The sequence below is a fragment of the Strigops habroptila genome, chromosome 7 (assembly GCF_004027225.2).
Source record: "Strigops habroptila isolate Jane chromosome 7, bStrHab1.2.pri, whole genome shotgun sequence".
Taxonomy (NCBI): domain Eukaryota; kingdom Metazoa; phylum Chordata; class Aves; order Psittaciformes; family Psittacidae; genus Strigops; species Strigops habroptila.
The window spans coordinates 56,006,881-56,030,629 of record NC_044283.2 but is presented as its reverse complement, the minus strand read 5'-3'; the positions used below and the strand labels follow the sequence as shown (position 1 = coordinate 56,030,629).

General features: G+C 40.9%; 1 protein-coding gene across 6 annotated transcripts in view; it reads left to right on the top strand.

The window, feature by feature from the left end:
- The window catches only part of SLC20A2 (solute carrier family 20 member 2), a 58,359-nt gene that overhangs the window by 9,800 nt on the left and 24,810 nt on the right, over positions 1 to 23,749 (top strand). For all 6 annotated transcript variants that reach the window (XM_030491756.1, XM_030491753.1, XM_030491755.1 and 3 more), the window contains exons 2-4: positions 15,675 to 16,225; positions 20,907 to 21,047; positions 22,285 to 22,370. In XM_030491756.1, coding sequence (XP_030347616.1) covers positions 15,937 to 16,225; positions 20,907 to 21,047; positions 22,285 to 22,370 — 516 coding nt within the window. In that variant the 5' untranslated portion in view covers positions 15,675 to 15,936. The remainder of the gene's footprint in view (positions 1 to 15,674; positions 16,226 to 20,906; positions 21,048 to 22,284; positions 22,371 to 23,749) is intronic.

Sequence of the window (23,749 nt, the reverse complement as noted above, 5' to 3'; positions counted from 1 at the left end):
GAAATGGATAAGCAAGTCCCCTCCACCCCAACCCCAAGCTTTATGACATGATTTTAGGGACAAAGACACATTGAAAATACCTGAGGCCTTTGTCACCTTGTAGTTCAGCTGCTATAATGCAGAGGAAGCATCTCCAGTACCTGCTAAGTGTGTAAAAATGCAAACGTGTTGTGGAAGTTGCATAGCTGAGGGAGTGATGGGAAAGTAGAGGAGAGGCTTACATCTTTGTTTTTCATCTCAGCTGTGGGCTAGAGCTCTACGTACTTGGATAAACGGGTCCTGAGTAAAGATAACTCGCATTGTTTTCAGTAGCGGATAAGTTAGTAGATGGGTCAGCAGTTTCTTTTAGTTGAGCTGGCTGCCACAGACTAGTTCTGCAAGCTTGGCACCCGATGATGTTTTCCACAGTATGTGAGGCTAGCTGGTACAGGATTTTTCCTGCTAGTCATGTCAGGAACAAAGGTGCAGATTAGGAGAGTTCATTGGTCACCCCAATTTTGGCACATGATGTTTACATACCTAGTTTGGCAAAACTTTGCTTTTGTGAAAGGAACTCTTATTTCCTAAAAGGAACTTGAATGAAAGTTGGGATTTTATTAAAGACACAGAGGCATATTATTATTCATCTTTCCTTGCTTCATCCCTGTGATGTTTCCTGTTTTGCTTCTTGAGATACAGGTGTCATGATGAGGAGCTTCTCAGAAACAGAAGTGGATGATGAGTGGAGATGAAGAAATCATACATTTAAGAAGTTGGCTCAAGTTTCCGTTACAGGCATGGAAAGTTTCTGAGACCAAGCCATGTGAGAAGAACATGAGTAAAGAAGAGGGAGATGTAGACCCAGACTTTCTAGAAGGGATTGCAGGATTTGAGAGGACGCTGCACAAACGTCACGTAGTTTGCTTGCTTATTGATTTACCTGTGCCCCTGGATTGTAACACTTTGTTTGCGTATCTGTTTGGAAGTTGAAAAATCCCCTCGTATCTGTGTCTTTAATATAATCATGGCTTCAAGATTGTTTTAGGAAGAGCAGAACATTGCTGTAGTTTTGATTTGTGGATTAGATAGCTGCTGCTTTGTATTTGAAATCAATTTTGTTTTTTTGTAGAAACGTGTGTTGAATATGGAGAAGATCAGACCATGACCGTTATGAAACAGGAAATCAAGGATTTTGCTTGCATTTAATAAACAGCTTTTGCATACAAAGTGTGACAGGTGCATAGGTAAAAGAAAAAAAAGATAGTCCTCTAATTTGAGTAATGCTGCCCTTAGATGTCAGAATCAAATATTCATCAGTTCAATCTTTTTTATTTGACTGTTGGTCACAATCATATTCCATGTAGGTGAGATTTCTTGGCAGGGCTGTGGGGTTTTAAGTGCACATTACTTAGTATTGAGTTAGGGGAGAGCTTTTTAGAAAGGTCGGGGTTTTTTAACGTCTTGGCTGTTATGTGAAGTATCACAAGGAAACACTAGCTGTGCAAGTCCAGCAACTTCCAATGCTGGAACATCGTAACATGAACAGACTTAGTTGTAGTAGTCTCTGATATGGAGGTACTAAGACTTTGACATATATGTATTTAAAATTTTTAAAATTAAATGTAGTTTCCTCTATTGGACAGTGTTGCTGGTAGAGGCAAAGAGCATCTTTATTTCTCTTACGAACTCTTATCTGGTGCTTTATCCTTTAATAAAAGGCTATGGTTATTTTTGCATGCTGACTGAATATTTGGCCTTTAAGAGTATATAATTAGGTGGAAGAGTAAATGCAGTTGTTAAAGAACTGTTTTTCTAATGAAAATAGTTTGAAATCATATAATTTTAGTTTCTTCCGAATAGATGTGATTAGTGTGTTGGAAATAGTTTTGTAGTGGATATAAAGGGAACAGTTGAGAGACAGTGGCTGAGAATGTGTCCAGCTATTTTTGTAGCTAACGGTTACATTTTTTCAATCTCTACTTAGATATTTCCATACAATGGAACAGCTAGATTAGAACTGGATTAAAAAAGAACTATTTGCACTTAGTAATATTTATATTTTAAAATAGGTTTTATTGTATGAATTGATAAGTGAATCACAATGACTGTGAGAAAATCCTAGCCTATATTATTACATTGATAAAAATTTGAATATGGGATAGTATTGTCTGTATGATATACAAATGTTTGAATGGATTTTTAGCTGCTGAAACTGAAATCAATAAACTTTAGTTACTGTTGTTGACTGGAACAAGTAAATCTGCATATTTCTGTTTTCTTCATATTACCTCTGCCTTTACATTCACCTCATGTTTCTTTCAGCATTACTTCATTCATCATATTTGCCTTCTTTAGATCTACCCATGAGGTACTCTCAGTGTGGGTTTTTTGCATGTTCTTGTGGAAGACTTTCTTGATGGAGAACTGTGCCTCTGAGTTTGTGCGATTACTTTGTATTTTCTGAACAAATCCTAGAGAATTCCAGGCAAAATAAAACCCTAGGATTAGTAGAGTAGCTAGTGGGTCAGTTCATATTTTAAACGTATTTGTCAGTAACTGATGATTGTGTTTTAAAGTTGGTAGAGATACAGAATGGTCTTCTGCACACCTGAATTTCACGTTAGATTAGTGACAACAGTGTATCCCAGATTGAATGTACATTAGTGAACAATATGGTCTATGTTCTGCATTGCTTTGGAGAGTGGTAAATACTTTTTGATTGGTTGAGAAGTTTTTAAAACTGGAAAGGATTATGTTTATTTTAAAATCTTAGTACTTAAGATTTGAAAGAAACAAACTTGTAACACAGCCCAAATTGATTGTAATCTATGTAGTTATTTACATTGCGTGAAGTGATTCAAAGGTGTTTATGTCTGCTAAAGTTATAAAGAAAACTGAATCAAATTGTGGGTAATAATTGGTTAAACACTTGGAGACAGTGTTGATTGAAATATTAAGACCATTTTGGGAGTAATGTATTCCACCATTTCAGAGCAACTGTTTTCCTCACATCATTTTATTCATTTGATATAATTCAATATCTGGTTAATTCAAGGCTGAGGAACTGATGGACAGTTGAAAAAATGGCATAATTTATTTTCCCTTTTTAATTTATGTGTAGAAGAGATGGAAGAGGAGACAACTTCTGAAGGTCTTGGTGACCAGAAACAACTAGTTGTTATTATAGATTCCTTGTTTACTTCTTTAAAAGAAAAAAAACCCCAAACTTTATGTACTTTTTGTCTGAGCATTCAGTGTTTTTTACCTGATGACCCACCTGCTCATTTGTTTTATAGGTAACAGTGAGTGACTTTTCCTTATCAGTTTGACAGAGGTAGACTGTGGTCTCTTCCAGGTCTTGCAAGAAATGTGCTCCACATGTGCTTCCATACTCCAGAGGACTCTCTTCATGTGGCATGGTTGTCATACCTGGCTTATTTTTATTTCTTTCTTTTTTTTTTTTTTTTCCTAGGTTATTTTCTGCCCTTTTTTTTTTTGCTTGATTTTTTCCCAATACTTCTGCTCTCTGGGAGTTCGCACCCTGCCTTGGAGTGGTGTGGCTCTTCTCTCAGTGCTTGTGTGGAACAGTGAGGTCTGTGGCAGCACTGTGCCTTTTTCTTTGTTGAGTAGGTCATTTTCTGTAAGGGAAATGCAGAGGTCTAGAGAAGTCCCTTTTCAAGCCCTAGTGGGGATAGCAGGACCCTGGCACAGCTAGCCGGTTCTCACCCTTCTCCAGTAAGGCTGAGAAGAGGAAGGGTTCCTCGTGGAATCCCCTTTGCTATTCCTGACCTTTTCAGGAGCATCCATGCTATCTTTCTTCCACTGGGCAACCATTGGGATGGTGTAATCCATCACTATCAGCAGCACAGCTTAGCTATAAACACCTTCTTCAGAGGATGAGGCACACTAGCCACTGGCACTGTTTGCTGGTGCCGTGTACTCAAAGGACATATGCTCTGCTACCTTAATGACTTTCTCTTCTCTTTATAGCCTCTGTGTCAGCAAGCAGAGAAATTCTAGCTGTTCGAGCTCTTGTCACGGATAAATATGCTCAGCAGTTTACTGGAGGTAATGTGTATCCCGTTATCCTGCACATACCTTTGGGAAGATTCTTTGTGCTGCACATGGATGTAAGCACTGGACCACTAAAGCACAAAAGCTAATGTTTCGAGGGTTTGCTCCCAGGCTGTGAAAAGCCCAGATAAATGTGGAACCTTCTTTCATGATCAGTAACTCATCTGAGGGAGAGAGTTTTTGGTGACAAGATCCCTGACAAAACCACTATGTTAAGCTGGTTCGTAGGTCTGCTTTTCCTGTGATTTTCAGTGCTAATTCTCACATGGGAAGCATTGAAGCAGAGCAACATCCATTTTCCTTTGTAGAGGATAAAGCCTAGCTTTTCTTGACCTGCTTCACAGGACTGCATGCCCTTAGTAAGTCCTCTTGGAAGTGTTTGCTGAGCCAAGAACCCGACTATGGGACATTTATTTGGGCATGCTACATTGGTGATGATTTAATTCCTAGCCAATGTGACAAGTCTGTTGGCCACCTGTTTGCTCCAGCAGCATCATCAGCCTACAGTGAAGCAGATGGCATGTTAACTTTGCCTTGTAGGTGGAACTCAAGGTTTTTGCTTCACTGTCATGCCCTTCATGTCTCTAGCAGCAAAGGCTACAGGAGATAGATGTGGACCATTATGTGGCTCTGAAGAACAAAGATGAGCAGCTGTTGGACTTTGAAGGGGGAAACAGGCCTATTAGTTGGCAGGTGCCGTTCTTTGCATTGTCTCCAGACAGTATTGGGCACAGTCACCAGCCTCCTACTGTAATATTTGGTTCCTTTTCCTGTGAAATGAAGCCAAGGTCACAGCTTCCATTGGTGTTTCCAACTTTATATCTTTATTACTCTAATGCTTATAGAAAAAACCCCAAAACCAAACTATTTTCATTGCCACAATGTATTGGCCTTATCTATTTCTACTTACTCCAGTAACCCCGATCAGCACCTGAGTGTCATTGTCTTTTCTCTCTTTGGTTATACCCTTGGTCCTTTCCTCCTTTTGGCATTCAGCTAGCTCACTTCAGCAGTGCTTGGTGTTCTGTCCTGCTGGCCACATTAATTTTGGAGTTTGTCAGTGAGAGCCAGCCAGTGTGGTTTGGCATGTTGGTAGCTACTCATACGCTCTGACTCCCTTTGAAGGGAGAGGGTTGCTGGACTCAGGGGAGCCCCAGCCATCTCTTCTGGCTCAAGAGGAAAAGGCTCCACCGCGGTTATTCTCCGAAACCCAAACCAGAATGGAAATGGCAGGCAATCTGGGGCTTGAGGTGTCATGTTTCCTTTATCTGGAAAATTTGCATTGTTGACTTTTGGCAAGCGCATTCTGGCTTGTTACCAAGGGGATCTTTGCATAAGCCTCTGAATTTGCAAAACGCGTATTTTTGGATCGCCACAGGAGTGTTTCATGGGCAGTTTTTATGTTCTGTGTAAAGTCGGTATAGGTGCTTTAGTATAATGGTTCTTGAGTTGCCAGCAGTAGCCAGAGCTCTTTGAAGTACTTTGCCCATGCTTATTGCTTTCTTCAGATATGTGGCTGGGGAGGGGAAGTGATGGATTAAACTGAGGGAGGCTCACCTCAGCTGTTCACCCGTTCCCTTGGGCTTAGTATGGACGTAGTATGCCCAGTCTCCGGTGAATCAGCCTGAGTCCCTGGCGATATGAGTCTGGTTCCCGGCATTAACTGGATTAGTGCTTGAGTCAGCACTGGCCAAAGCCTTGCTCCTTCAGAATGGGTTTGCTGCCTTTGAACTCCTCCTGGCTCGGCTTGTGCTGTGGCAGGGGTTGGAGCCAGCCTGGCTCTCCCAGGCCACACAACACCCACAGCCTGTGTCATCCTCTGTACCAGCCTTGGCCTCTGGCAATTCCAGTTGTGGGTTCCTCCTTTTCATTTTCCCAGAGCTCACTCGCTTGATAGACGAGTGTGATCTCAAGCAGAGTCACGCTCTGTAACATGACAGCCCTCCCTGCATGCCTGTGAAAGCACAGCCAACTCGCCTCAACCATTGGGAGTGGAAGTCTTCTAGCTGGGGTGGGATATCCTCTTTGAGAGCCTGGGGGCTTGGTTTGGATGACAGTGTGACAGAGTTCAGAGCCATCAAGAAAGCTCACTCAAATGGTTTGCTTCCTCAGAGCAGAGGAGTTGCTCCATCCCTGAATGCCAAGTGACTTTTTAATTTTCATGTTTACCACATTAAGACTTTCCAGAGAGTCCCTGAGATGCTTTTTCTTGCAGTGAAACATGGAAGCATGTCTTTCAATTCACAGATTATCCTGATAGGTAACAGAATGCATTGGAGCTTGCTACCCAGTATGCAAAAGCAGATGCGCTTTTGTTGTTTGGAGACGGCTCTTTGCAGTTTGAACTGTGTTTGTAGCTATCTGCTATCTTCAGAGCAGATACTCAGTTTTGTTGCTGTTCCTTAGGCACAATGGAGCACTGAAGCACCCAGAAATGGTGCTGTGTTCGGTAGAGCTGTGTTGAATCTCCTTTAGTCTCAAGGACCTAAGGCCTGATTTTCAGGTAATGATGGGCATGTGGTGTCCTGCTTCATGTCTCCCAGGGTGTAGATGGTCACGAGGGCCTTCAAAACCAGAAAGAAAGGTATTACAAGAGCTGTATTTCTTTGAGATACTATGTTATACCTGTGCAGTCATCTGCCACTGTTTTGATTCCTCTCATTAATTTTATTTACTTTGTTTGTAGATTGAGGGGAAATAAAGGTTCCCAGGCAGGATAAGGGGCACAAATACTGATAAGGGAAACAAAAACTCCCTGGTTCCAGCTGCTTATGGCTCCAAATTTTCAAGTACCAGCAGGTATGTGAAAGCCTGAAAGCTCCTGTTGCTGGTCAGTAACCTTATTTAAGTTGGCACAGTATAACTGGAACAATATCCTGCAGCTTTTGGAGGTATTTTATTATATTTCTGTTTCTGACCAAATGCAGTTTACAGGTATTCAGGTTCCAATTCTGGCAGGTTTTTATGTCAGAAAATTAGAATCACCCCTGATTATTTTCTACTAAAAATGTATGTATTTTAAAATAAGCATAACCGCTTAAATATGTAGTCTTCCATCTGAATGGCAAAAAAGGCCAGTAACATTTGATATAAAAGTTAGATTAAGTTGCAAATTAACATTGTTTTAGTGGTTACTGGTAAATGAGAACCTGGGCATCTTTCAGAAAATAGCTGATGCGGAAATGCAAAACGAAGGGGGTTTAAAATTAGTAATTGAAATTGGCATGTCGTATTACAGTATTTAAACCAGAATATAAATTTTCCTAGCATGGGTTTGTCAAATCAAACAGGGATCTCTCAGTTGTGGATTTACCAGAATAAATTTCAATTTAAAAGAATTTAGGACCTCTGATGGACATTGTAATATATAATATTTATAATTTCTACAAATATTTGATTTGGTGGGAACCAAACTGGTGGTGCCATTGCCAAAAGCCGATCCTCGTTATTTATTTTGTGGTCGTATAAATTTTCCTTTGCAAACTTCTTTAGTGGTATCCCAAATTGTAACTTTTTAATGGTCAACCTATCTTGGCTTGAATTTTCCCATGCCTGAGGTCCACAATGCTGATTTAGCAGAACAAAAACTTTGAAGATATTTCCTTTTCTCTATGCTGTTTATTATATCCTTTTCTTTGCGTGTAGACCGAGCTCTGAAGCTTAGGTCAACAAGAAACCACCGCTGTGGCCAGGCTGGCTCGTGGGAAGCAACACTCAAATGATTCCAGTTTGTTGTTCTCCTGGGTCTGAGATGATTCCCACAGGTCAGGCCGGCAACTTCTGGCTTTTGAAATCGGTGTAGATACCTCCCAAATAACATGTCCTTTCAGCAGTCTTTTTACCTGCATCTGCACGCTGGTGGTGCTTACTGTAGGCTGGGTGAATGGTCCTTTAAGGAGAACTGGAGTGGGTTTAGCGCTTACTTGGGCAGCTTGGGTTTGAGCTTTTCCAAGGGAGACATTAACAACTTGTCAGCTATAAAGAGAACATGAAATAATATTTTGTGTTCTTTTTTTTTTTTTTTTTTTTTTACTTTATAAAGTTAAATTAAGTGCTCCAAGAAAGTTTCTGTGTTTATTCACTTCCTCAAAATCTTGGAATTCAGACCTATAAATACAGGCTGACTTCATGTTTACAACTATGATAGATCTCACTTGAATTGATTGACTCTACTTGTGAAAAAACCCCAATAAGTATTAAGATACGTTTAGATCTGCAGGAAAAGATTAATATTCTTCTTGTTAAAATATGTTACTTTTGTACATAAGGGAAAACCACTGTTCACTTTTCTAAAACTAGAAAGCCTGTTTGCCAGCTATTACAGAAATAGAAGACTTTGCAACCAGACTTGAGAGATGCAGCTTTTCATGAAGTTAGCAGCTATATTGTAAGCTTAATAGTAGGTGGGTATTTACCTTAAATAAAGAGTCAGCATTTCTTACAAAGAACCATGGCCTCATACTTATAATTCCTATTTTTATTGGGGATTTTTAATATAATTTCTGCATTGCAGATTTCCAGCTGGAGTTTTGCCTTAATTCTTTTTAGAAGATGATGTAGACATACTAATCTGTGTGAGTTTTCTTAAGAAATGTAAACCACTTCTCGAATTTACCACGTTATCCCTGAGTATAATCTGCAGCTGAATTTAATCAGTTTAGAAAACTTTTGCCTCCTTGTTATGAAATATCTTTTATTCAAACTTGAAAAAATAGATGAGGTAAGAATTCTGTTTCCAAGTCTGTGTTTACAAATCTAAATCAGTTAGTTGGTTTTTCTCAAGTGTTCAGAATGCAGAAAATTTACCAATTTAAGTTTATGTTGGGATTATGATTCCAAGGCTTTGAGTGACTCAGAATGGAGTAAAACCTAACAGTTAAATTTAAAACATCTTTTATGTATAAACCAGAAATATGTCCAGATAAATTGGTGTCCATCAGATTTCTAAACTGTGACAATGCAATTTTGATTTACATTCCTTTTTGCTGAATAAAATGGCTTAATTGCATTATATAATATTAAAGCAAATGTTTTATATAAAGCTAAGCCTGGTGCTTTTATGCAAACATTATTTTTGCCTCGACATACATGCAAAAATGTTTCCCACTTAAAGGAAAGTGGTTAAAGGCATTTGGACTGGCTAATTTAGGTCGAACTGTTGAAAGTGAAGTTGCTTGCTTAGGCATTGATCCAGTCAAAACTCATGCACATCTTTAACTTTCTGCAGTCTGCGTAGCCTGTGAGACCTCTACTGACATGGATAAAGTAACAAGCATGCAACATCTTTCCTGAATTGGATGTACGTACGTTACCATCACATGCACTTGAATTAAATGTACTTGCAAACAAGACCTGGGGCTCCTCAGAGATTACCTGGTCACACCAAATTGCTCAGCTGGCGGTCAAAAAAGAGATTTCCTTCCTCATCTCTGCCTATGCTTGAGGGGGGGTTGGAAAAAAAGGGAACGTTTTGTTGCTTTTAATGTGAGCTTCATTGGATTGGTTTGTCTCACTAGTGCAGTCGTGACGCAGTGTTGTGTTTTATCAGTGCCCACCCCCAGCAGAATTCTTTGCTTAAGAGGAGGCAGATTTTCACCTACTGAATAAGGCTGTGGACTCACACTGATGCTTCTCAGTGTAGTCTTGTGTGCTCTCCTGTGCCGGAGTGAATTTTATCCCTGGACTGCCTGGTGTAAGTTATAGCCCTCTTTCTACCCTCTGGAAGTTTGCATGTTCAATGTGAGTGTGCTGAATGATAGGATGTCTATTTTAGACTTCAGCCTGTATTTACAATCGGGAGGGCAAGTTGCTGGAAGAACTTAGCTCCTTTTGCTTTTGAAACAACTTTTAAATACTGAGTGAGTTTTAAAGATTTCTTTGAATGGCTTTGTTTTATAAAACATGTTTTCCGTAACCATGAACACTTGTTTTCTCTGCATGGCTCTTAAAAATCTGTACTGGTGAATCATAAAAAACACTGGTTGTTAAAAAGACTTTGTTCAGTCATCAGAGGATCAAACTGTCTTCTAGTTAGAGAAAAACATATTTATCAGGAAATGCAGAAGGACCTGTTGATACTTTACCTATCTTACTTGTTTGTAGAACTGCTGTTTAAACGTGACTGCTCTCTGTGTTTTTAGTGAATGTTTTCAGCAACAGAATCTTATGCTAAATATTTTATGTGCATTTTTGACCTTTCAGTGGTGAGAACAGAGGTTGATAGGGACTAAGAAAAGGAAGCATCCTCTGGAAGTTTTGGGAGCTGGCGGTGACAGTCCCTCTCTGCAATGTTAAGCTGGATGGGAGTCCTTGGAAAGCTACCAACTTCAGTCTTGTTTCCATATCAAGTAGTGGCATGAAGTATGCTTAAACACATTGTTAAAATAGGAACTGATTGATACAAAACCTGCTTCTGCAGATGTGGTGATTGATTTTTTTAAAGTAAGTCGAGGGTGCTTTTTGTGTACTGGAGCATTAAACTTGCATCGTGCTTGGCCTTGTGACAAGTCTTGTGCATGTAATTTACAGCTATATAGGCATGTTCTTAGTCTTGAACCACTTGAATTAATACCAATTTTCATATCATGAGCGTAGTATTACTATTTTAAAGTAGATAATTTGTGAGCCTTGGAAACGATAAGGATTATTGATGTGAACAGTGTTTGTAGCTTTGGTTATAAATCAGGCTTGGTTTCCATGCAGTGCTGTGTTTAGCACCAATAGACAGGAATGCCAGATCTGGCATGACTTTATATACACAGGTGGGAAGCCTGACAGATCGGTTTTATATAAAAGACAACATACAGAAATTAGAAAGGGATGGAATAGCCTCCTAGAAGCTGCTGTCTGGTAAGCATTTTAGACAGGCTTTTCAGCCACTGGTAACTGGAAGTGAACCTGCCCGTCATTACAAATTCAGTGCCGCTGTCTATCATGTAACGTCTGCTGTTTTCAACACTGCAGGGGAAAAGAAATTGTCATCCCCTGCCTGTCTTGTCATAATGCACAGTGGAGGAGTTGTAAGAGTTACCTTGAGAAATGCTACACTAGCTGCTGTCTTTTGATTTTTGCTCATACTTGGGCAACAACCAAACAGTTAAAATCAGGACTTGTGGAATCTCTGTCCTGTCCAGAGTTGGAGAAAGTTTTCAGCTGCAGCATGGGGCAACTTCTGAGAGCAGAACTGCATACAGCATGATTCACATATGGCATGAGCAGCATGATTTACGCATGGCATGAGCTGCATATGGGATGATTTATATACCTTTCAATGTTCCATGAGTGCAGTAGGTTCTTCCCTAGTTTTCTGCAAAGAGAAGTTTAAAGGACATTTGTGGGGTCTCTGTTTGTTTCCTTTCTGTGGAACAGTTGGATTGCTGGTGGGTAATGCACTCTGCTTCCCTAGACCCTGAACTTCATCTGAGCTGTTACTTAACCATTCATCCCTGTTAGATGTTTCTGCATTCTCTTTAGCAGCAATTTGTTTGGCAAAAAAAAAAAAAAAAGTAACAACTGACGTCTTAATTTTTCAAATTTCATGTTACTTTTCATCTAGGCTTAGAACTGTTATTGTGAATAGTTTCCAGAAGAGCTGTCTTAGTAAATGTCCGTATATAAACATGTCCTAAAATGATCTCGTGGTTACCAGGAGATCCTGACATTTTCCTGAGGATTCACTTGTCATACTGCATGAGTCAAGGTGCTTCTTTACCTAGGTTTTGTCTTCATTTCTCCCTTAGGGAAGAACTAGCGCTTTGTGTTGACAGAGTTATAACAAGATGTTTAGCTAGCAACAAAATAAAATCCAAGGGGGGTGTCTGGATCATCTGCCAGCAGGACAGAGGGACGTGCGTAGCATTTCCACAGATCAGGTTTTTCCCACTGAAAAGTGCAAGTTCTGTAAGTTTCTAAGTCCACTTAAACAGCTAAAAGCTTCAACTCAGATCTCCTAGGTATAATACACTAGTTGTCGATCATAAGAAAACTGTGTTAGCTAAAAATCTTGCCTTGACATAGAATTAGCTTCTTACAACTTGAAATTTCATCGCTATGCATTTCCCTTTGCTCTAACAGCCATCAGAGAAGCATGCTCCAGCTTCAGGTCCTGCTGAAGCTCCTGGGTGCTAACACATGCTAATGCCCAAGGGTGAGTTTGCAGCACGGCCACTGCAGTGCAGGCTGGGCTGGTCCAGGAAAAGTTAGCCAAAGCCTAAATAGGAAAATTAACTTTTCCACCCAGAATCTGCTGCAGTAGTGTAGCACACCCAACTGTGGAAGCCTTGGAGAGGCGGTGTGGATCCCGCAGGTAAATGGGAGGATTTCCTAGTGTCTGCCAGGTCAAGTTGAATTGCATTTGGCATGCGTAGAGGCATGTTGATGAAATATAAATGAGCACAGGAGAGAAACAGGCTGGTGACCTCCAGCTGTCGTGCAGAAAGCAGATCTACCATTCCCTACTATACAGTGTCTTTTTCCAGTTTCTTTTTCATCCCAGTAACACAAAACACCACAGGCTTTTGGGTTAGATTAGGTGATGAGGGGCATAGCTCAGCATGTCTGAGCATGCCAGATATATTTTGGGCTCTAGAAAGAAGCATGCTACAAGATTTAGTCTGTATTTAGTCACTGGCCTACTTTGCAGGATATTTTGCATTTCTGAAAACTTTCTCACCAGAGATGTGCCCCCTTTTTTTCCTTTCCTTTCTCCTTTCTGTTTCTTTCTTGAAACAGTTAACACCTCTTACAGTTATTTAAGGTTGGATGTAGTAACACCTAGCCATTCAAATGCTGCCTGCATGTTAACTTTTAAATTTGTGTTTACTCCCTTTCCTCTTTTCCTTTTGATTTTCATCTAGTCAAAGACAAGGCTTGGCCGTTGCTGTGCTCTGTCGCTTGTGCAAACGCAGTGGAGGTCAAGTTGAGCCTTCCAAGTTTTGGAGGAAGCTCTATTTCGAACTGTCACCTTGCATAAAATGACAGAAGGGGTGACTTCTTACTTAAGACATCCTTTTCTCCCGAGGTCATATATCCCATTTCACGGGGAGGGAGATTATGTAGCTGCCTCTCCAAGCCCTTTGCCAGGAGCCCCACCAACAAACTTTGGGAGACTTCATGAGGAGTTTTAGGAGCACACGTACACACACTTGAAGTCTTAATTTCTTTGGGACCATCTGGAGTTCTCCTCCCCCTCCCAGGGAAGCTAATAAAGGCAACCTTGTGACTTAGTGGTTTATTTTGGAAGCTGCAGGAACTTGCTGTGGCCAGAGGAGCCAGATTTGGCAAATGTTGTCCTGTGAACTCTGTTGCGGTGGGGGAATGTCACAATCCCCCTGCTCTTCCTTATCCCAGGAATTGGGTCACCACAGTAAATTGGTAGGTTGGTTGATAAGTGGAGAAAAGACAGATCTCCGTTGGGAATAAGACTGTGCTTTCATCTTGCGGGTCCGAAGGAAACAGGTCTCGTAGAGTCACAGCATCTGTGGATGCATACATAGATCTCAGTCAGCTTTGCCCATTTTCAGGAGAGGAAACTGGGGCACCGTGGCTAACTTGGCAAAGGTACTGTGTAAATCCATGCAGGATGAAGAATTTAATCATTAATCTCCAGGATTAAGGAAGGACCCTGGTCCAGCACTTCATGTCCTAGCAAAAATCTCATATACATAATAGAATTTTCTTAATGAATGAATTTAACAGTGTATTGTATTCCTTCACAGGCAAACAAGTGCTAACTTTAATTGTTTCTTCCGAATATTGTTAGACTTTCCTGTCTCTGTCAAGTCCTTTTTCACTGAATGGGCTGAGTGCTCATGAATTCTAAAAAGGCAACAAGTCTTCAAACGTCAAAAATGCATTGGTGCTTTGTTTTCTCATGTTATCTCATAGTATAAAAATCCTTATACAAATGTTTTCAGTTGTTAAGACCTTCTGAGATGTTATTTTAGAGTGTAAGGCATTCAAGGATTGATGTCTGCTTCATGTCTAGAAAAGATTGAAGCAACAGTTGTTCAGCCAGTTTGGAGCCTGGAGAAAGAGAGAGGGACATCTTTTCTGCTGAATATGTATATTTAGAGAAAGCATAAATCCTTGACATGGACTTAATGGTTTTCTTGGAAACACTGATGGGTAGATATGGTATTTTCCTGTTGGTTGTTCTCAAGTATCCAGCATCTTGGGAATATGTGAAATCTTTTTTAATTTTAACTTTTAATGTTGCCGTTATGTCAGAGGTTTCAGAGACCCTTCCTCCTTGCTGCTGCAGGACCTACATTGCATTGTGGTCATAGAAAGAAATTAACCATGGTCTCTTGAAACTGTGGGTGTGGGTATATTGCATGAGACTGAAGCGACTGTGGAAAAAGAGAGAGAGCAGGAGGTGGGCTCTGGGCTTTTTGTCTGATATCCTCTGATCTCTTGAAATGCTTTTTAAAACGTGGAGTTGGCTGATGGATACTTGCTGCTAAATATGCGTTTAACCCCTTGCCACCTCCAAAATGCCACATTTCTGGAGCCAAACATCGTGGATAGGAAAGAGGGTTGCATGGGACGTCTTCATGGCAGCTGCTAGCAGAAGAAAAGCAGGCCTCAGAAAAGGCAGATAGTTTGAGCAAATTTCCTTCTAGCTTTTGACCATCTTGACATCAGTGTGGGCCCTGTACTCTGCTTAGCAGTCCTTTAGATGGTGACAGTTTTATTTTTGTCTTTCTGTCCACTTTTTGGTATGAAAGAGCTCACTCCTTTTTCAGATTAGACTAATTAATAGCTAAAATGTAATTCAAAAGGCAATTGTAAAACTGAAACTATTACAAGAAATACTATATCTGTAACAATGATTGAATATAATAACTACCAGCAATTTCTCTTTCCTATGGATAGTTACTAGAGACCTCAACTTTTTAGTTAAACTTCTTACAGACTTCCCTAGATCCATAGGAATGTATGGGAATATTGTGATTACCGTGCTGTCCCAGTGACTGAGAAGCTCTAAGAAAATTGTATTCTTATTGCATGGGATGTGATAACAGCAATAGATGAATATTAATGCTCTTTGGAGTGTTTTCAGTGGTGTTCCCTAGACAGACATAGATAAAATCATTGTTCAAAGGGGTGCATCCCTGACTGCAGCTGATAAAATGTTGAGAGCTCTGCTGAGGATGGTGGAGCTAGGTGATAGACATCAACTGGGATTCAGGCTGTATGGTATGGTCTGTATGTTCTACATGTCTTACACTCATTGGGACCAAAGAACCAAGAAGAATCCTCCTTCTAGAAAGAGGGCTTATCGCACTGTTAGGTAAATTCAACACAAACAAAATGCCCAACCTTTCTAAATCCTTTTAAATTGCTCAAAAGATTTTCTAGCTCAGTGATATTGCAAGAAACATATTGCTTTGGAGGTGACCTAATTTTAACCTTTTCTGAGTTGCTTTATGATTAGAACAGTCACATGCTGAGGTAGGACCCCATTAGTGGGTTTAATTCATCTGTTTATTTCTGAAAACACACATTGTTACAGGCTCTGCTGAGAATTCCCCTCTTTTCTTTCTTTCTTTCTTTCTTTTTTTTGTTAACTTTCTTTTATTTTCTTTTTTCTTTTTTTTATTTTGTTTTTTCTGTTGCAGGACAGAACATCACAGTTGTACCAGTTTGGGAGCAAAATATGGAATGTGTTTCACTGCTGACCGACGGCAGCCAAATGAACAGTATTTATAGTAGTTTGAAAATCAGCAGTTAGCAGTTTCTTCACATTCTAACACTACCCAGCACTTTCCAGAGAGAACTCATTGTTTACGAGAAATCTGCTTTCCAAATCCGTGTCGGTGCCCTCCAGCCTTGACTATTAACTATTTGCAAAGGGGAAGCTAATCTACGGTTTGGGGAAAAATGGCGATGGATGAGTACCTGTGGATGGTCATTGTGGGGTTTATCATTGCTTTTATTTTAGCCTTTTCGGTTGGTGCAAATGATGTTGCCAATTCTTTTGGAACGGCTGTGGGCTCTGGTGTCGTTACTTTACGCCAGGCTTGCATTTTGGCTTCAGTTTTTGAAACCACTGGTTCAGTATTACTGGGAGCAAAAGTAGGAGAAACAATTCGGAAAGGTATCATTGATGTTAACCTCTACAACAACACTGTCCCACGACTGATGGCAGGAGAAGTGAGTGCAATGGTTGGTAAGTAATGCTTTCCTATTCCAAGTAACGTTCACTGTGTGTTTATCATCCTGTTTGTTCGTTGTGAATATTGTTAACTAAGTAGTCCCGTCTTCTGGTTGCACGTCTGGTTTTGTGTGTGTGCAAGGGCCTGTATTCCTTTTGTAGTCTCCTGTGTTTTTTAAGTGCTTCTAATAATATAGATTTTTCACTGGTTCAGTGATATAACAAATGGAAGAAAAAGATGTTTAACATAATGGGTCATACATATGTATTTCTATGCTACTGAAAAGAATATTTTGGAGATTTTTATGATAGCAAATGGAAACTATGTAAACATAGCTTTTGTGACTGTATAGAAGATCCTACAGAAACAGCAGTTTGCGATGAATATGTACAAGAAGGAATTGCCTAAATAGTTTTTTAAAAATTGCATAAAATCCAAACATATTTACTTAAACTGATTGTCTAGCTGAGTGATTGCAATTAATCATACACCTCACCCTTGCCCTTGGCAAAACTAAAGGATCAGTAAAGATAGATGGTCACACATTTGAGGTCTTTTTAGTTTTTTGGACTCAAACCAATGGCAGTTCAGCATACCTTAAAGTCTGCTCCGCATGCTTTTTTGTTTGCAGTTAAATTAATCTCCGTTTAGAACAAATAGCATATTCTGAGGTAAGTAACATTAAGCCACAGTATTTACTCTTTGTTTGTATGCAAGAGGCTTTGTGAGCTTTTGGAGAGCTCCCTCAAGGATCAATAGCAAACCTGCTTTTAAAGGGCAGGAGACAGCAGGAAGGAAACCCTTTCACTGTGGGAGAGGCAGCCCAGGCAAGGGGCCAGCCTGCCCGTCCCACCACCAGTTCTTCAGCCTGGCAGATCCATGGCATCCCACGACGGGGCAATGTGATTTATATGAACATTGCAGTGTCCTCTGTTTGAGAGGGATGCTCCACTCAAAGGTTTTTCTTCCTTAAACATCCTTAAATCTAATGTAAATATTATTTCACCTACCCCCACTAGCCTCCCCATGGTTTTCAGGCAGGACCTCCATGTGAGATGGGTGAATCTGTGCAGAGGTCTACTACACGTGGTGAATTTCCCATTTCTTTAGGGAAATAGAAAAAATTTTTTATTATTCTAATGGATCAAGATGGACATTGAGTACCAGTTTCTGGACTTGTCTGAGGTGGCTTTGTGTGCTTGAGAATAAGGAGGTGGTTCTTTTGGGCTTTCACTGCTCCTGAGCCTCCTGAAGGTTGGCCACCTTTCCTTTGGCCCAAGGGGAAGAGGGGCTGGTTAGTGAGAAATCACTGCTGGGACTGCTTCCCCAAACAGTCCCCCTGTGAGGCTGCCAACTTAGACCACATCAAATGCTCTTGGGCACCCCACATCAACTCTTCTTTCTCAATGTGTTGCAAGGTCAGCCACAGATTTCTGGTCTTTACCTCAAGCTGTAGGGTGGCTGCTTAGTACCACTCCACTTCGTTTAGCCTTCTGCTTCCTGAGGTAGCTCCACCATATCCCACGAGCATGTAGCCAGGAGCAGCGCACACTGTCTGAAATGTAAGTGATCTGCATCTTCTGACCTTCATATTCTTGATACCGACAGTCCCTGTTTAAGGAAGGGTCCTTTTCTTTTTCTGTTTCTATTTCTGGCATCCTGATCCTGGCTGGTCAAAGTCTTAAGTTTCAGATGCCCCCTGTGGAGGCAACTGGCCAGAAGCTCAAAGAAAACAACTTATTTGCATGCATATTTACATAAGCCTGTGTGAACTTCATGACCAGTTGCATTCCCTTCCTCCAGTAAGGGCATTAAGAAGAAATTCCACATTTTAAATCTCAGAATTAATCACAAGTTACAAACTGCAGATTTCTACTTTTTTCCCCTCAAATCCATCTCCAGCTTTTTTCTCGATGGATGATGTTTTTTTCTGTGTTTTCACTGGGCCTTCCTGGATGTTTTCTTTTCCTCTTTCTGTTTTTGCTCTGCATTTCCCCCCTCACCCCACCACCCCGCCCCATTCTCTCATGCCTCACGATCATGTTTTTGCGAATGGATTTAGCTTCTGAATTTCAATGAGGCTTAAATGAGTCAACAGTCTGGGAGAGACCAAAAGTTGCTGTATGCTCTTTCCAGATGTTGGTGGAAGATCCTTTGATGCTTGCAGCAAACAGCAGATGGTGATTTTCAGGGCAACCTTTTCTCCTAAGAGAAAAGGAAGCAGGGAGCGATGGGATTAAAGTTTTAAAATACATTTTAAAAACCTTTTGAAGCTAGGGACTGGTCACTCTTGGGAATGAATTGTAGTACTTCCCTCGCATTAACTAATTGTCAGGTTATTGTCAGGAAGCACCTGAGTGTTGTTCTAGTGGTCCTGGTGGGAGCTGAAATCAGCATCTGGTGCGACCGAGGAGATGCCACCAACAGAGAGGAGATCACAGCCAGGATTAGCAAAGCAAAGCACCATCCCAGTCTTGCAGGTGGTGTGGTACTCGACTGGCGCTTGTGGCTGGCACTCAGCACCATAACCTTAGAGCAGATGCAGTGCCTTCAGCAGCAGGGGAGTGTGACACACACCCTGAGCCGAAAGCTGGCGTTGGCAACTTTTGGTCAGGGCAGTCTGCAGACAACCCTCTTTCTTTAGGGATAGCAATTGGGAGGAAAGGGTGTGTGCCCGTGGTGTCAGTAGTCATGAAGAGTCTGAATTTGGGACTCTCTGACAGGTCTAGTGAGCTTCCTGCTTCCTAGGTTAGTTTTGCAAAGATAAAAATTGGGAACATGCATTTCATGTTACAGAGGAGTTAAAGCTTTGGTGTAGGTAGTTAAGGCATTGTAAGCCCCAGAGGAAAGTCCTGCTCCGACTTGATCTGTATTTTCTTTCGTTCCTTATTGTGCTTCCTTTAACTTCTTTAGACCACACATTGTCCTTCTCAGACCTTCCATCAGTGCTCCATCACTTTCCCTGTTGCTTTCTTGTTTGTTTTCAAAGTGAAGTTGATTAAATAAAAAATAGTATTATTGTCCCTCTATTTCCCCCTCCCCAAAACCGACAACCGAGCCCCCACTACACATTTGCAGTGCAGCTGTGGCTTGGTTGTATTTTCCTTATTTTTTGGACTATTTTGTAATTACGTATCTGTGACTGGCTGATCTGTTTATTTGACTCTTCACAGATGTTACCATCTGTTTTCTCTGTTACCTCACTTCCACTTGCTGGTTTCTAAGTTCATGTCAAAGGTTTAGAAGTGTATTTATTTTTATTTTAGTACAGGGGAAAAGAAGCCAAAAAATTAAAGAGCAGGTGTCCTTGTTTGATCTAGAATCTCCAATAGCAGTAGGAGTACCAGCTGTTTTGGGATAGTACCCCAGGAGAGATCAGTTTTACAAACTGGTTGACTTCCAAACATGGCCATGTATGATGCCAGCAAATTTACCATTTGCAGATGGCAGTTTCAAGACCTTCAAGCCATCCTCTCCTGTTGGAACTGAGGATGGTGGCTGAGATTTTGAGTAACAGCATATGTTCAGTGACCTTGCTTTGCCACCTGTGTCTGCCGCAGATCTGTTTAGGTAGGTGGCACGAGCCAGAAAATACAGGATCTCTCATGGCAGTTTGATTGTTGCTGTTGGGGTCTCTTAACACATGAGGCCATGAAGTCTTAAGATGAAGAAGAGATCTAAGAATTCTCTTATGCTAGGCGAGATCCACAGAAAGCTCGTGTCACTGCCGAAACAGTTTTGGTGTCCTGAGGTTAGTGCCACTGCAAGAGGAGCAGGGAACCTAAGTCCTTGAGATGTGAAAATGAGTCAGAGGATGGAGTTATGTGCTCAAGGGCTTGGTGGCTAGCTGTGGTCTCGTCTAACTGCCAAAAGTTGGTACTGAAAACAAATAGAAGGCATCCCCTCTGGTTCTTGGAGTTGTTTTCTTTCTTTCCTGCACTCTTGGCAAACATACTTCCTTAGGATGACTGTTGGGACACCAGATATCGCATTTACTGTACAGACTGCTAGCCATCATCCCTTAGTTAGGGGATCTTATTCCTTATGCCAAGGGTATCTTTGGTTATGCCATGACTAAGATAAGCCTTTTCTGCAGTTCTGAGTTTCTCCAGTGCCGCAGTGAGATGCAAATGAAGGCAGTGAGAGTACTTATTCCCTCCTTAGTTCACTTTTCCTAAAGAGGACTCTGGATGGCCACGTGTCACTGGAAAAAGGCATAAAAACTCCTTGACCCCAAATTTGAGACTTTCTCTGGTAGTATCTGAGTTCAGGAGCATGGGTAGTTCATTAGCGAAATGGTGGATGCCTACTCACTTGGAGGCTTCCAGGTCCAGCTCTCAAGAATGAGTTTTTTAAGCTTGATGCAGACTGGGAGCAGTTTGTGTATTTAATCAGACAGGCTGTAAATACTGAAAGTCTTCAAAAATAAAAAAAAGCAGAACTGTTGTGCCATGTAAAGAGCTGTTAGTAATAAAAAGTCATAATTAAGATGCAGCATTCAAAGCTGCTATTAAACTGTCTTAGTATCTTCTTTTAGAGACAGAAAGGAACAAAACTCTCTTTAGGAGATCTCTGTTGTTTGTGTGGAGTGTAGGCAGTGGTCATAAAAGAATGTGGGTATGTGGCAAAAAATTTTCTGTGTGACATTACTGTTGCTGTTGTTGTTTGTACCATATGCTTGGGGTTTTTTCCTAGGTTCTGCTGTTTGGCAGCTGATTGCATCGTTCTTGAAACTCCCGATATCAGGGACCCATTGCATCGTAGGTGCTACGATTGGATTTTCTCTGGTGGCAATTGGCACACAGGGAGTCCAGTGGATGCAGCTTGTCAAGATTGGTAAGTGCTGTTTCCTTTTATGTGTGAGGCTATGTTAAATAGTGTGCACTGCCTGCAAGAAACATTCCCAGAAATCAGCTTTGTGCTGATAGCACTCCCTCCTTAAATTATTTTCCACCCCAGTCCTGTCATTCAGAGGATGCCCTGGTACCATGTTCATTAAGGGCTGCAGTGTGTCTCCAGTGGAGAAAGGGATAAGACGTAAGCTGCACTTCCCCAGTGTAAGCTGAGGACACATTGTTCCTCAGAGACATGCTTCAAGGTGACATTCCTCCTCTTCTAATTCTTTCTGTGGCAGTTCATACCACCCCGTTCTTGCTCTCGACAATGCTACCCATCATGTGAATGCCCACAGTCATGTTTCTCCACCCACCAGCTTCAGGGAGGCGAAAGCTGGGCATACACAGCATATTTAGCTCCCAGCCTCCCATTGGCAGGATCAGTACAGCCAAGCAGGGATGCGAAGGAGTTTTCAGTATTGTTTTGGAAGCCTTGTAACCCAAGTCACGGCCTAAACCCTGTATTAAAAGAGTTTGATGCTGAAGACATGGAAATACAACTGAGTTTTAGAGAAGTTGGGGCAATGCATATTTTTTTAATTCTGTTGAAAGTAGAAGGGAGTTTGCAGTGACAGCAGAATCAATCTGTTAACCACGCTGCAAACAATAAATCGCTCTGGATGAGATTTCCAGAGCTCTGCCCTAATCCAGTTTTATTGAAATCAGTGGGAGTTTTACCACCTACTTCAGTTAAATCGGTCCTGGACACTTGCAAATCTGGCCTGCAAAAAATGTACACGTGTTATTCGTTACAGTTGATGCTGCTATGGCATTTTGGAAATCAAGACTTTTACCCTGCAAGCAGCATGGCATCCTAATAGATGCAGTTGCTCTCCACTTGCTTGCAATATTTGTGGTCATGGTGGTTAGGAAATTACGGGGCTTTTTTGATCCACTTTGCATCCAACTAAAAGAAACTTTCCTGATGAATTCGATTGCTAAACTTGCAAAATTATCAGGAAATGCTTTGGCCAATGTTTCTAATAGTGCCTAATATTACTTTGACTTTCATGAGTGTCAGTGAACACTGAGTTGTACCACTTGTAAGTAAACATACAAAACATTCATTCCAGTTGTACAAGAACTGTTTTAAGTTTATTGCTCATTAACTAGTTACTTAACTATTATGCAAGAGTACTGTTTATTTCTTGTTTCATTCTTTCTTCTTTTCCACACAGTTGCCTCTTGGTTTATTTCCCCACTGTTATCTGGCTTGATGTCTGGAGTCCTCTTTGTGATGATTAGATTCTTCATTTTAAACAAGGTAAAGAAATCTCACTGTTACAATGAGTGCTTGGTACGAAGGCTGTGTTCTAGATTCCTATTTGAGTGCTGGCATTTCCAGCGTTGAAAGTTTGTGGCTTGCTTTTTTTTATAGCCACTGGAACTGTACTTGCTCTTAGCAGTTCTGAAATCTCAGCGTAAGTAATGTGGCAAATATTTAAGGCTTAGAAGGTGCTACATGATAATTAATACTGTGTATTCTGTTTGATTAAAGGATGATACATTGAGAGGTATTAGCATAAACTTGTTGGCGTTGACTTAGCCTCGTGATGGCCATTCTGACTATTATTTAAACAGAACAGTCATCCCTTGGAAATACTCGAATTGGTATTTCCTAGTTATGGTATTTTAAGCTTTGTTTTTCTAGCACATCAGACAGTAGAAGGTGGGCGTCTGCATATTTCCTAGATTCTCAAGAAACCTCAATCAATGGGTTTTAGTGACCTCAGTCAAAAGTGGCAGCTTTGAAATAACATCAGTCCATATACCTCCAGTACAGAAAAGGATTTGCCTGCCACCCAGCATGAACTGGAAACCAGAACGCTCTTATCTGCTCTTTCCATTTCTCTCGCACCATTCAACTTGCTAAAATGTGAGCGTGCAGTGCATGACAATGACCTAAAATAAAGGACACTATATTTATTAGCAGTTATAAAGGGAACTTAAATAGATGAGGGGTTAATTCTTTTGCTATAAATAGAACCACCTGTAACCACAGATTCATCATTCTTTATTTTTGATGTAAATAAATGTCAGCAATAAAAGCAGATGATAAATTTGATCAGGCTCAGCTTTGAATTTAAAATTCCTCAAGTTGCATAAAGGATGAGGAGAAATTCCTTTATCGCATTCAAAACCTAATAACTTTGAGAAATTAGTCATCGAAATCACAAGAGCTCTTGTATAAAAGCAACATATTTAAGCATTCAAGAGGCAGAAAACGTTCAAGCTAAGAAAATTGTCTTCTGACTGCCATCTGTGCCATTCACAAAGTAGTAAGATCTGTAGAGCTTCTGGCATAAGCAGGTAGTGGCTTGTGTTGTGTGCATGCCTAAAAAAAGAGCAGCTTTTTAGCTTGTGAGTCCATGGCCTGGTGTAGGGGTTTGTGCCCTTCTTGGGGGTGTCTGTGAATACCAGCTGGCCCTGTAGATATAACCAGTGCTGCATCACGCTTAGGGCATAGTGCAGGGTGGCTGCAGCCTCCTCTTGGCTCCCTCTACTAGCTCGTGGCAGCAAGAAACAAAACCACATTAGCCAGCCCTTAGCTTCGCCAGGCTCTTTGCAAACACGCGGAGCCCCACAAAAGGCCGAAGCAGTCTCCTCACAAAGGCTTTTCTCTATGGCTCACACGGTGCATTT